Source organism: Strix aluco, chromosome 1 (assembly GCF_031877795.1).
Source record: "Strix aluco isolate bStrAlu1 chromosome 1, bStrAlu1.hap1, whole genome shotgun sequence".
NCBI classification, from domain to species: domain Eukaryota; kingdom Metazoa; phylum Chordata; class Aves; order Strigiformes; family Strigidae; genus Strix; species Strix aluco.
Genome location: NC_133931.1, coordinates 76,180,764 through 76,194,231, shown reverse-complemented (window position 1 = coordinate 76,194,231; position 13,468 = coordinate 76,180,764). Strand labels below are relative to the sequence as shown.

The 13,468-nt window shown below is 44.5% G+C and overlaps 1 protein-coding gene across 7 annotated transcripts in view; it reads right to left on the bottom strand.

The window, feature by feature from the left end:
* The window catches only part of COBL (cordon-bleu WH2 repeat protein), a 163,245-nt gene extending 150,143 nt beyond the window's left edge, over window positions 1-13,102 (bottom strand). For 5 of the 7 annotated variants that reach the window (XM_074825311.1, XM_074825302.1, XM_074825339.1 and 2 more), the window contains exon 1: window positions 12,640-12,773. In XM_074825311.1, the coding sequence (XP_074681412.1) occupies window positions 12,640-12,683 (44 nt within the window). In that variant the 5' untranslated portion in view covers window positions 12,684-12,773. Of the gene's footprint in view, window positions 1-12,639; window positions 12,774-12,969 lie in introns of those variants that run through there. The other 2 variants (XM_074825297.1, XM_074825320.1) reach the window with 1 other exon arrangement.
* Window positions 13,103-13,468: the final 366 nt, after the last annotated feature.

The window sequence follows — 13,468 nt, the reverse complement described above, 5'->3', positions numbered from 1 at the left end:
ATACATGGTGATATTATCCTTGGTAGAAGGAAAAAGCAGCATAGAAAATTAAGAAAAGTCTTTCTAGGGAGTTTTAAGGTTTTAACCTTAAATAATGCTTGGTGAAAGCAATTTAATGCAGGAAAACCCCTGTTGCTGATTTGGGGTTTTGTCTTCAAGTAAACAATGCTTATGAAAGATTTATAAATATTTGAATAATGCTGCACAGGTATAGCCAGGTGCAAAACGGGCCATGAGGGGTTTCCTTGCGATCTGAGCTTCCACATTATGTTTTCCCAAGTAACTCTGCCTACCCCGTTCCTGGCCAAGATGGGAAGGAAAATTCATTCTCCATGCTAGAGACATGTTCGTTACCACCTGCTCAGGAAAGAAAGAAACAACGTAGCCCAGATTATTTTTCCAAGATTAATAAAAAGGTTGAAATACAAAAGACAACCTATAGGAGACAGCAACAGAATATAATTCCGTTTTCAACTATTTGGGTCATTCACTTGAAGGATTGATCTGTATCAGAGGCTGACATGCATCTCCTCTCAAATGACGGCAGAACAGAGCTCTGCCCAGAGTCATTGTACAAGACCTCCTATTCAAATTTGGCACCTAAATTTTGCACACAGAGACTACCTAGGTGAAGACAGCATAATAATTTATATACAGCACAGAGTTGTTTGTCCTGTAACAACACAGGTAAGAGGGAATTTACATTAAAAAATAATGACTGAAAACTGTTCATACATACACCTCTTTTTTAAAAGGTTAATTCCCTCCCCCCAAAAAATAATTCAGCATTACCAGTTTCTTCACAGCTAAACTGTAAAATATGAAGTAGTTTAAGACCTTTCCCCCCCACATCACTTCAATACTAAACTGAAATCAAAAATCTGAAATTATTCTCAGGCAGCAAATTAGTATATAAATAATTGGCAATGCACCACAAGCAATATTTCTTTCCAAGTAACTTATGAAAATGAAGCAGCACGGGGAATTTACGGTGCTTTTCATGGCAAGAAACCCACAGTATCTGTATAAACAGGTTTTATACTTCAGGCAGTTTTATATTTGTAAAATATTTTCCAGTAGACCTAGATCTCATTTTTAATAGGAGAAAGTATGGTATTTAACCACTTGAATGCAAAGAAATTTCATTCCAAAATAACTATGGCTAATTTGAGAATACACAATAATAAACAATAAACAATTATATAGATGAGAAGTATTCTGAGCAGTATTCCTAAATAAGGCTGGTGTAAATGGCATGACAAGTTGTGGGCTTTTCAAAATAGTATTAGCACTATCTGGCCTTGCAAAAAGAACAACTGAGCACAGAAATAAGTCACCTCTTTATCCTTGACCAGCATGAACAATATATTGTTAGTGTCCAAGAGGTCTTAGCTGTAAAATACTAGTGGAAAGATGGCACTTTGAAGTTTACCATCACATAAATAAAAAAAAGCAAACACAGGTGGAGAATATAGGGGAATACAGGCACTGAACTCACCTATCTTTACCTAAACATACAAATCCACTCCCTCTTTTTTAATGAGATACCCGATTTTTGTTACTTCAACATGAAATATAAACCAGAACCCCACTAAAGAGACAAAAGCAGTGTGCACACTCAACTATTTTAACTCATCTGCCCAAGTCAAGCCCCTGACAGTCCCTCTCCCACCTGTTTGACGCAGGAGCAGACCCAGAGATTTCAGCTGAACCGCTTAGGATTTGCACACCTCAGCCCCACAAGTGAAGCAGAGCAAAACCAAACTCCACAGGCCCTTCATCTCAAAAGCCATATATTAAGGCAGTGGGAGCATAGCCATGCCTGCTCTCCTCCATGCTAAACGGGTCATATAAATTCAAGCTGACTAAACGGGTCGTATAAATTGAAGGTGCTTCAGAGCAGCTGACCAAAGCCCCATTTCCAAAATTGCATTAAACAATTAACCAGGGCTTTTGCTGCTCTTCATTCTCTGGCAAGTGCAAGCAGACTCTCTGTCCCAAAAGAGTCCAATAAACCATGGGAACAGACAGACTCCAAGTCTGCCCAGCCCCTACTAGCCATTTTGCACAATACTACACTAATAGCAAGAAAGAGAGGGGGGGAAAGAAGAGGGGGGGAAGAGAGAGGGGGGGAAGAGAGAGGGGGGGAAGAGAGAGGGGGGGAAGAGAGAGGGGGGGAAGAGAGAGGGGGGGAAGAGAGGGAAAGAAAAAAAGAGAGAAAAAAGAGACAAAGAGAGGAAAAAGAAAAAGAGAGAAAAAAGAGAGAAAAGGAGAGAAAAGGAGAGAAAAGGAGAGAAAAGGAGAGAAAAGGAGAGAAAAAGCGAGAAAAAAGCGAGAAAAAAGCGAGAAAAAAGCGAGAAAAAAGAGAGAAAATATGCTTCTATGAAAAAAAGAAATCCCTGGTTTACCTTATGTGTGAGGCTGGAGGAAAATAAACCTTAAAAAAAAAAGAAAAGGGGAGGGGGGAAGAAACAACACAGCTGAGCCAGGAGAGGGAAGACCCTGTATTTTGATCCTGGCATCAATTGCTAAAACCCACTGAGACACTGTTTTAATTCCAAAATAGAACTACTAAAGGCAAAGAAATAGAATAACAGCTTGCATCCACTGATATTTGATTATTTCCAAAAAGTCACAACTTTTCTTCTTCAGAAAGAAGAATTCTTCACCAAAAGTATAATCTCTGTTCTTCAGAAGAGTAACGTTTCCTGAGGTTTCACCTCCTGTGAGGTTGAAAACTGGGTAAATACTAGCTGCAGAATAACTAATTGCTCTTTCAGGAAGGTATTCTCTTGTTTCTTACAAATCTATGCAAGAGTTGTAAGGGGAATTTAATTAACTGTTTAGAAGTTAAGAAGAAAAGCAACTTTCACCATTAAATGGGTTAATCATCAACATACAGTTCTAGGACTGTGCTTAGGTAGTCTCTTTCTAGATAGTTTTATGAAGCTGGTACAATCTACAAGACTTGAAATGAAGTAAGAAAATAAGTCAATCAAATTTATTACTTAAAACTGCAGTATAACTTTTTATCCTCCTCCTAAATAGTAATTCAGAAAATCCACAGATCTCTGAATTTAAGATAAAATACTGTTCTATAATTAGCTCTGTAAAAGGTGAGGCATAGCTGCTGTCTTTTTTTCTTTCCTTTTTATTTTTAAGTTTGATCCTGGACTCTTTATCCATCACACACAGATACATCTGTGTTCATCTCACAGTGGAAAAGCTAGGTTTGATAAGAAGTAACTAATTCTGCATTAACACATCATAGGAATAACAGACTTGATCTGAAGATAGCAATCCTTGACTTACTAACGTAAGCGTGGGAGTAAAAATATCTTCTGATTTATAAAAGCCCTAATGGAGCTCGAGGATGATGTCCTGGCACACTCTGGTTTCTCCCCAGCACCCCCACACCAGGCTGAACTCAGGCAAGTCCACTACAACACACGCCCCAGTGCTGGAGGATCCGCAGCTTCCCTGGGTACAGGAAAGGTTCGGGACTCACTGAGGACAGAAACCGGTCCCAGTTTGTCCCCTTCTGGACAAGGCACTACCCAAGGATTGAAGCTGCACAACAGACCTTAAGGAGCCATAAAAACAAGACAGCAAAAAGACTGCATGTCTCAAAAAGCACAAGGTTATGCAAATCTGACGTCGGAACATTATTTTAGTATGCGATGCTGCTCTGTGGTTGCTCTGAGATGACCAAGTGACCCTCCAGTTCAGCACAGGCAAAGAAACAGAGGTAATTAAAAGCAGCCAAAATAAATTATTGCGGTAATCACACCACTGGCAGTTTAGCAACATGATCTACCTATTTGTAGCTGTATTTAATGAATTGGTAGAGTCAGTCTTAGAAGCACCTGAAGGTGTCACAGTATCAAGATTTTAATCACAGCAGAAGCTAAAGGCTGGTCTCCTTCCCAAGGAGAAAGCCCTGTCCTAGCAGGGGCTGATCAGAGCATTTGTCCAAGTAACTGTGAGCAACACCATGAGCCCCGTTAGAGCAGAGAAAACTGTGCTGACGCTGAAACATGAGCTGTACCCCCAGGGAACCCAGGAGTAATTTATTTGGTATCCATGAAAGTGTAGGCTTGGTACCAAGTACCGTGAGAAGCTACTCAAAAAAAAAAAAAAATAAAAAAAAAGAAAAGAAAAAAGACAAGTTAAAAAAAAAGGAATCTGGATTTGCACCAAGATATTCCTTCATCAACACCCAGAACAACTGCTGTGCTGTTCAGAAATAAAGCCTTGCCACAGGAGGAGAGATCGAAGAAAAGCACAGAAAACAGTTTTTTCATCCAATTTGGCTGAAACTATTTATTGATTTTGGAGACTCCCCTTGTGGCGCACACAGACAAAGCAGAAGGGAAAATACATGTCCTGTGCACAGTAAGATCAGACATGCCATGCTTGATATATTTACCTAGGTGATATTGCAAACAAAAAACAAAAATGCAAAAATAAAAGCCATCTAAGCACAGATGTAAGAACAAAAATGAAATAATATGTTTTATTACAAAATAACTTGGAGTTTTTATTTATCTTTTTGGAACCTGCTAAAGCAAGGGAAAAAATAGTTTATTATACATCAAAATAATTTTACACAACAGAAATAATAGAAAGATTAGTATTTTAAAGGATCTTAAACAGAATTCACTATTGTATTTTCTCTTACATTAGAAAGCCACTGCCATAGCTCCCAACAGACCTCCAGGGCAAGCACAGGGGAATGCCCACTGTGAGATGGGTGGGGCAAGAAGGAAGAAATGAGCCTTTAAACAAGAAAACGTCTAGATAATCCAGGCAGAGCTCTTTGCAGCTTTCCTCTTGTGTCCCTGGAGAAGTCTGCTTTGACCAAGCTGATTCTGCATCTGGTGGACCTTAAGTACACTGCAGCACAAAGACCTTCACACAGCCTTGGAGGACAAACTCCTGTTCACGTCAGCATCACACCATCTCTTGACACCACGTAACACAAGTAGTCTCACCCCAAAAAAACAAACTGCCTTTTCAGAGGAAAGGACACCAACAGACTAACAGGAATGACTGTCAGACCCGTGAGATGGTGACAACTGATCATCAGTGGAGCATTCGTACTCAGGCCCTTGAATTTTGTTGTTCTCTAGTCTAACTAAACCATCAAAAAATATTAATAAAAACCAGTAATATAAAGAGGTTTTATATTGTCTCACTATGAACAGTAGCACATATGTTTATTAAAACAATGTTTGAAAATTCAGAAACCATCTCATCAACCATCTTACCTATTTTAAATCTCTATGTATTTGTGTGGTGTTCAGAAAAAAGAAAAAAGTCATTAACCCTTGATTACTGAAAAACAACAGGGTTCTAACCTTTTGGCTCAACTTCACAATAAAATGTCAATAACAGTCGATCAGATCAGCATGCATTTATATAAATAAATCCCGACACAGCAAAGAAAAACAGGTATGGCAAACAGAGAATCATACTACTTGTTAGTCACCCTTGGTGAAAACATAAAGTAACACTTATCTGATTAAGTACTTCTGGATCGGTACTTGCTGTTGAACCTTACGGTATGGCTATATTTAGAACACTGATAATATAAAATGTAATTTTCTTGCTCAAGCTCCATGCCAGTTGTATGACTTTACATCTTATCTGTTTATTTTGTTGAGTAAATGAAGTTTTCACTGTTAGCACCACAAAACCAGCATAGCTCAGAAAGACCATATTTTCTTCCAGCCTTTGGGTCGCTGCTAGAGCTTGCTATGGAAACATCTATTGCAACACAACAGCTTCAGGAATATTGAGGCTTATGTCTATCTGGCTTCTTGCTCAAAGGAAGAAGGAGGACTCCAGGCTGCTGGGTGGTCCTGGCAATTTGGTGTAGTAAAAGTTACTGCAGGTTTAATCCTCAGCCCTTTCTGTGCCAAGCAGGTCCTTGAATGTGGGTTTTCTGTAAGTGAGCTCCCTAATTACCTGGCTGCTGATGAGGGACTCTCCATCCCACCTTACTGAGCCGTTCCACTTTGCATACACCACATATGATGTTTGCATACACGAAGAGATGCAGACCAACTCACAGACCATCCTTAAAACTTACACACTGATTTACCTTTAATAGAAGTAAGACACGGGAGAGTGCAGAACTGAACCCAAAACCGCAGTCTGTCTACTGCACCTCTGAAAGTACCTTGGGCCCTGCCTACACCATGTTCTCACTTCATTTGCACCTTTCCTACCTGCTTTAATGATGCTCACCGCCTTAGGAAAAAAAAAAGTATGCCAGGGTTGTATCATTTTTTTGACTACCAGAGAAAGCATTATAACTCACATTTCATCACTGAAACTCAGAGGAGACTGCCAACTCTCTTCCATACAACACATCCCAAGGAGCGCACAAAACACAGCTTAACATGCAATTATCAGGTTGAATTTACAGGGTCAGCAGTAAGAAATTAAATTTTTGTCCCATGGACACTCTCAGTCTGGAAGCTATAGTAAGAACAAAGGAACATAAACAGAAAAACCATTCTCAATACATTTTCTCTCTCATTTCTCTGATTACAATGACTAGTCTGCACAAATGCACAGCATCTTAGGCAGCTCATTAGGTGGGTGATTAATGGAACCGAAAAGACAACGTTTCTGGTGCAAGGGGACTAAAGCGGGTGTGAGATGCTGTGTGTCTGCGCCATCGCAGCACAGCCCTGCCACACAATTTTTGTGACTCACTCCTTGGCATGGGTTAAGTCCCTGGCTCATCGCTGACACTCTCATGCTGAAACTATGACAACAATACACTATTCCCAGCATTACTTATTCAATGATAAGCAGCCTGGCTCACTGGGCCACTAACAGCTCTGGAAACACTCTATACATTAAGAGGATTAATATGTTAATAAGGGTTGTAATTTCCATTAGCTGGAAATGCAGCTACTTTTAAAAGATCCTTAAATCACAAGTTTAGCTGGAAACATAGATTTTAAATCTTTTCCCATTCCCAGCTTCTAATGCAGGAGCTGGCTTAACCCATTACAGAAAAAAAAATAAATTTCTAAAGATGCCTCAATCTCTTAGAAGCAGCATTAAAGTGTGAAAGCTGTCAATTTTCATGGAAATCACAATGTCAAGGCAACACAAAAAGCTGCAGTATACAGAACGCAGTCCTTGCCAGAAAATCAAGTGTTTGCTCATGCTAACGGAGTAGCTAAAGGCCAGACACAGGGGAGTACTTGTTAAGGCACTGAATTGCGATTCAGGAGAAGTAAGGTACTTCCCTAACTCTGCCACAGGCCTCCTGGCTGCTCTCGCTGCAGGTCATGTACATGTGTTCACACTTTCGCCTATATAAATAAAATGGAGTCTCCCAGTGATGAAATGTGAGTTATAATGCTTTCTCTCTCTTTAACCCAAAAGAATATTGTTAGGAAGCCTTCACAAATGCTTGTAAGATAATTGAAGTCTGTGACAACAGGAGGCTTAAATATTTACAACACTACCGATGTTTAAGAATAAATATACATATTCAAGAAACTCTCGTTCCTTTGAAGGCAAAAAAAAAAATAAATCCCTTCATTCTGGCCATAATCATGCACTGAATTACTCAGCAAAAAGCAATATATCACTTCTCTAGCAAGATTAACTACACACAAAGCAGCCATGTATTTACTGAACTGACTTCAAAATAAGAATTTAAGAAATTGTTTTTTCTTAATGGTCAGTATCAACTAAAAGCGCACCCATGAGAGTGCTGTAAACTGTAATTAATCCCTCCTCTCCCCACCTTTATCTAGTGCAGCATCCTGAAATTCACTGTAATTGGTGCAGCTTGCCCAGATGGGGTGATAAGTAAAATCTGTCCCATCAAAACGTAGTGCTACCTCCTTCAGCGCAGTAAAGTGCTTTGATAAAGACAAGCAATTTGACTAAGATGTAAACTTACAGGAGCAAAACCTGTAGAAAAATGAATCTGGAATTACAAGGGAAAGATATGAAGAACAAATGAGACAGACAACAGTAGGAAAGAGAAGGTTCAATTTCATCTAACAGTGGCAGGAGTGGCATAAAAGAGCAAGATGAAAAAATACAAAAGGTATCTGTGAGAAATAAAATAGAGACGATTGGGAGACTCGGAGAGTGAAAACAAATCCTGAATATTCTAGACAGCCCAGAAATGGAAGAGACTTTAAGAAGCCATCTATTTAATTCTCTACTCTAGTATGAGACTAACAGATTTCTGAAAGAAAGGAAAAAGAAAAAAAAAAAAGGAAAAAGTAAGATAGGAGAAATGGAAAACTGGAATTCAGAAAGAACAGCTGTCAGGACTGGGTTGCATTGTGTTTATCTCACTATTTAGCTTATTCTTACAATTAGCTTGCTTATCTTCAGCAATCCCGAGAAATTAGTCATGACTGAAAATACAAATATCTTCCAGTATATTAGCTCAACAGTTATATTCATATAGAGGTGCAAAACACAGTAAAAATTGCCTTGTTTCATTTTACGTAATAGCAGGCACAATTCTGTCATTTATTTAATGTGACATATCCCCACTGACACAGAAAGAAATATGTTGGACCCAAACTACTTGCAAGAGGAAGACTGGGCTAATGTTGCCTGCAGTGCCAGAAGAAAGTATTACAGAGAAGCTCCTTGTCTCAGGTGTACACATAAGATGCACCATCTGAACCCTCTGTGAGTGGTGCACGTCCAAACGGGGACAGAACATGAAGGATAATGCCAAAAGCACAAGTGTCAGCCTTGCAACTGGCCCAAGTCACCAATCTTCAAAGCTGGTACCACACTGCTACTCCACATTTCTAATCACAGTCATCGCCCTTCGCCATACAGTACTCTGCACATTACACAGAAATCTCTTATAAATACAAAACAGGAAACTTACGCAAATTGCCCAGTTTTCCAATTCTGATTTAAAAGTTAATTACGTCTGTTTCTTTACACCCTAAATCTTGTAACATCTGAAAGTGAGAGAATACAGTGTAACCAGTGTTACACAGACATTCCCGCTGAGGTTCTGTGCCCTCTAGGCTTTTCCAGACAAGGTTTACAAATAATACCCTAAACACAAGCATAATAAAAAATCTTCTTTTTTTTTTTAACTCTGGATGTGTGATTTCACAAAGTAACCCTCTTAACTATGCGGAGTAGGCATAAAATAATAGGAAAAGGTTTCAACAAGTCGAGATGCACAACTTGCTCTGTACCTGAGGGTTTGCTTTCCTGGGTTCTGCGTGCAAACATTAGTGACGTTTCACAGCCTTTATCTGACTTCCAGAGTCACTTCAATCCAGCAGGTAAATCCCTCCAAAGTAGGTGTGCTATGTGTGCTTGTACTTGTTAGCACTGTAAGGCCCTGTGAGATAGGGAAGGAAGCTGAAGCATGGAAAATAAAGGTCCTACTTAAAGAAAGCACTCATACATCTTGTTTAACATAGAAGCTTTCCCCACGTCAGAGGAAGCTTTTCTGTGCTCAGACGTGAAGGCATGGAGAAGAACCCATAAACCGCTGGTTTCCATGGGAGATGGAGATGCTTTCAGTGACGGGGGAAGATGCTCTGCACTTTGCGAGGCTCCTAATGGAGCAGAACAGAACTGATCCTGTAAGCCCTCATTTTAGGCTTGAGCCTGCCATGCCATTTATGACCAATGTACGTCTGTTATGCCCCATTACGGTCAAAAAAGTCACCAATCAAGACACCCAGAGAGGCCTAACTCTGCTCTCCCTAATAAAATAAGGGCAGATGCAGACACCAAGGTAGTAAATTTTAAACAAGTGTATTTCTCTCTTCTAGCACCTGTTGCATGACCACAGAATAAATCCTAATTTCTGCTGCTGCTACTGACTCTCTTAAATTCACCTTCATAAGCTAAAATAAATGTTAATTACATAAAGCATTATGGACTTGGTAAAGGTTTTCAAAACTTGTGCCTAGCAATTAGTAATAATAAAGTTCTTGAAGTCTACAGTTATTTTTGAAATTGACAAATGGGAAAAACCCTGCAATACCAGCACAAACTGCAGTTTACCCTTCCCATTTAAAACAAAAAAACCCACAACAGTATCCTACTTCTAAACGTGCAATTCTCAAGCTGCCATGCCATGAAACACACGTAGTCAATTTATCTGTGTAAAGCACACAGCAGAGCTGCTCTACCCTGTACCAAATGATACATTAAACTCGTCCACTGTTTAACAAGGGGAAACTCGTAATGTTGCTGTTAATGATTTACACAGAGACAAAACGGCTCCGCCTAAATTTTGTTAAAAATTGTGAAGTTGCGGTCATTTTAACCTCCCTTTCATAACTGCAAGCTAACCCAATCAATAAGTTGGAAAAGTGAACAGCATTTCTTCTGCCATGGAAGGAAGGTATTTCTGCCACAGTGGCCTTAAAAGCCAGTGTTCTCCGGGCAGACTCCATAGATGCAGCTCACGTCTGGACTCATACGGGAATCAACAAGGACAGACGAAGCTGTCCTCCTGCTGTGCTTTCCTGGCCCTAGTGGATTTCCTCATTGAGTGACTAAAATCTGATTAGGGACCAAACATCCATCGATTTCCAGTATGGATGTTAGCAACTCAGGGAATTATGAACCGTTCAGTGAAGCCCACTGCTAACAGCACGGACACAACCAGGCTCGGAACCTCTGACTTGCAAGAAAAGGCAACAAGCAGCATTCCAAGGATGAAATCAGCTCAGATAAAACAGTCGGGCAGTCCCCGTTGGTGCACACGACAGCATTGTCCCCAGCTTCCACAGGAGCGGATTAGCACCCACACATTTTGCTATACAATATCGCAAGCGCATCTTCATCTTCCGACTGGATCGCCCTCCTTGAGCCATGGCAGAAGCGATCCGACTGAAGTTAATGCAGAGACTGTAATTTCTGCTCATATACATGAAATCTGAGTCTGGCCAAGGACAGGTTTACACAGATGAAACTGGCTACGTAGGATTCAGGAATGCCCTCAGACTCCAGCACTCATCTCCGGGATGCACTGATGACATGCTTTCTCATTACAAATTCAAACTCTTTGATGAATCTTTGGATACCTAGCAATTGAGACAAATTTTTAATCAGCACTGCATCTGAGAAATGCTAGCTACTCTTCAAAGCACATGTGTAAATTGGCATCATGGATCTCCTCTTCATTAGGGTTTTAGAAAGCAGCTATACTGTTACATCAACTAAATACGGCGAGGGGAGGCACATTCTATGTCCTGCTTTTCATAGGAGGTTAGCTTAAAAGGTCGTGATCAAACAGGCTCGTTTTTAACTGGAATGAAGCATTTTATTTACAAAAAGAGCATAAAGCAATGTCACGCTCTGTAAGTCAAGGAAACATTTCACCCATACGGTTTCATTACACAGCACTAGCAACAGTGTCTCGTCTGCACCCATTGCTCCCCTGTTCTACTTTCTGAGTTAGACACTGCAAAACTCCCTATCAAATGCAGAAACTAAGGAAATTAAACCTAACATAACTACTGTAGGCTACTAGCATGTACTTTAAAGCTGTTTTCTACTTAGCTGAAATGAATTTATGACATAAACATTAGAGGTGGAAATAAAAAAGCTGCTGAAGCAATCAGTCTTTTTCAGTCCAGGCAGACAGTGTTAAGTAGAGCAGTAAATTGCAGCGAGCAGACAGCGCAGCTCTTAAAACTTGCCCAGTTTCTGCTCTGACAAAAGAGATCGCTTAGGACTTCATCTTGCTGCCGCTCTCGTCGTTTAATTAACGGACTAATAAATTCGCCGCTGGCATATTCTGTGTTTGTCTCTTCTCTTGAAAAACCCCAAATCCACCACCCGTGGTTTACGCTAGGGTTGACCGCTGTTTAGCGTTACCTCCGCGAGGGCCGTGCCTGCCACCGAGGGCAGGAGGAACCGGGCGCAGGGGCCGGCGCCGCGCTCGCCGACCAACCTCGGACAACTTTCTGGTGTTGTTAATTCGAGGTTGGCAGCGGTTTTCGTTCCTCTGCCGCGGCCGGGCGCTGGGGCCGAGGGACGCGCGGCCGGGACGGCTGAACAAACCTTTCAGAGGCTCTTGGCAGTGCCCGCTGGCACACAGGCGGGCGGGCACACGGGCGAGCACCGACGCCTGCGGCCGCCGCCGGCTCCCCCGCACCCCCCCGCCGGCCGGGGCCGCCCCGACACCCGCAGCGGCCCTGGCTCCCCCCCGCCCAGCGCCCCGGGACGGGAGCTGCCAGCGACGGCCGCTTGCCGCCCCGGAGGGCGCCGGTCAGCCCCAACAACCCCTCTGCCAGAAATAAACCCCCAAACCAAACCCGCTCTCCCACCTCCCCGGTCTCGCAGACGGAGCGGCGGCGGCGGCAGCGGGGTCGGGGCGCCCCTTCCGAAGAGGAAGGGCCAAGCTGACACCTTTGCCCCCTCCTGCCCTTTCCCCACCCCAGCTCACCCTGCCGTCCCCCGCCCCGCCAGCGCCCCGGGGCGGGCCGCGCTCCCCCCGCACGGTCGGGCGCCGGCTCCCACCCCGGGAGATCGCCGCCCCGGGAGAGGGAGGGAGGGAGGGAGCGAGGGAAGGCACCGAGGCCCGCCGGCCGGCGCGGCTGCTGCTGCTGCCCGGAGCCGCCGCGTCCCGGGTCGCGGCGGGGGGCTTACCCGCTGGGAGGTTTGCTGGCCCCGGGGCGTACGAGGGTCTCCATGGCCGGGCCTCCTCCACCGCTTCTTGAGGGACGGGCCGGTCCGGACGCGGTCCCGCAGCGGGGCGGCGGCGAAGGTCGGCGGCGGGGGGAATCGAGAGGGAGGGAAGGGAGGAGAGAGGAGAGGCGAGGAGTGAGAGCCGGCCTCGGCCTCGCCCCCGCCCGGCCCCGCTCCCCGCCCCGCGGCACTGCCCGCGCCACCGCCCCCCGCTCCCCAGCCCGGCCGCGGGCGGGGATGCCCCGCCGAGGCGGCACACGGCGGCCCCTCGCCGCCCCCCGCCCGCCTTACCGGGCCGGCAGGGAACCAACGCGGCGGGCACGGACAGCGCGGCTGCGCCCGCCGAGGAAGGGGCTGCCCGGCCCCCCGGCCCAGACCGGCGGGTAGGGGAGCGGCGGGGCGGGCTGCGCTCCCGGCTCGGCTCGGCTCGGCTCGGCTGGGCTGGGCTGGGCTGGGCTGGGCTGGCCGCTGCCCGCTCAGCGGCCCGGGAGGGCGGGCGGGGGCGGGGGAGCTGCAAGCCCGGCTCCGTGTGAGTGGCCGGGCCAGACAGGGCGGGCGTGGGAGCGGAGGGGACAGGACGGGACGGGGGAAACCCGCGGGAGAGAGAAGCGACAAACGCCACCGGCAGCACCGGCTCAGAAAACCCGCCTACAGCGCTTTTGCCATAAGCTTGGCAAAACCGAGCCTTGCCGGGCGGCTGTCCCCGAGGCTGAGCCCCGCGGGGGACGGAGGGTTTTCGTGAGCCTCCCACCTTGCCCAGTCCCTGGCGTTGCTCCCTACCGCTTGTTTC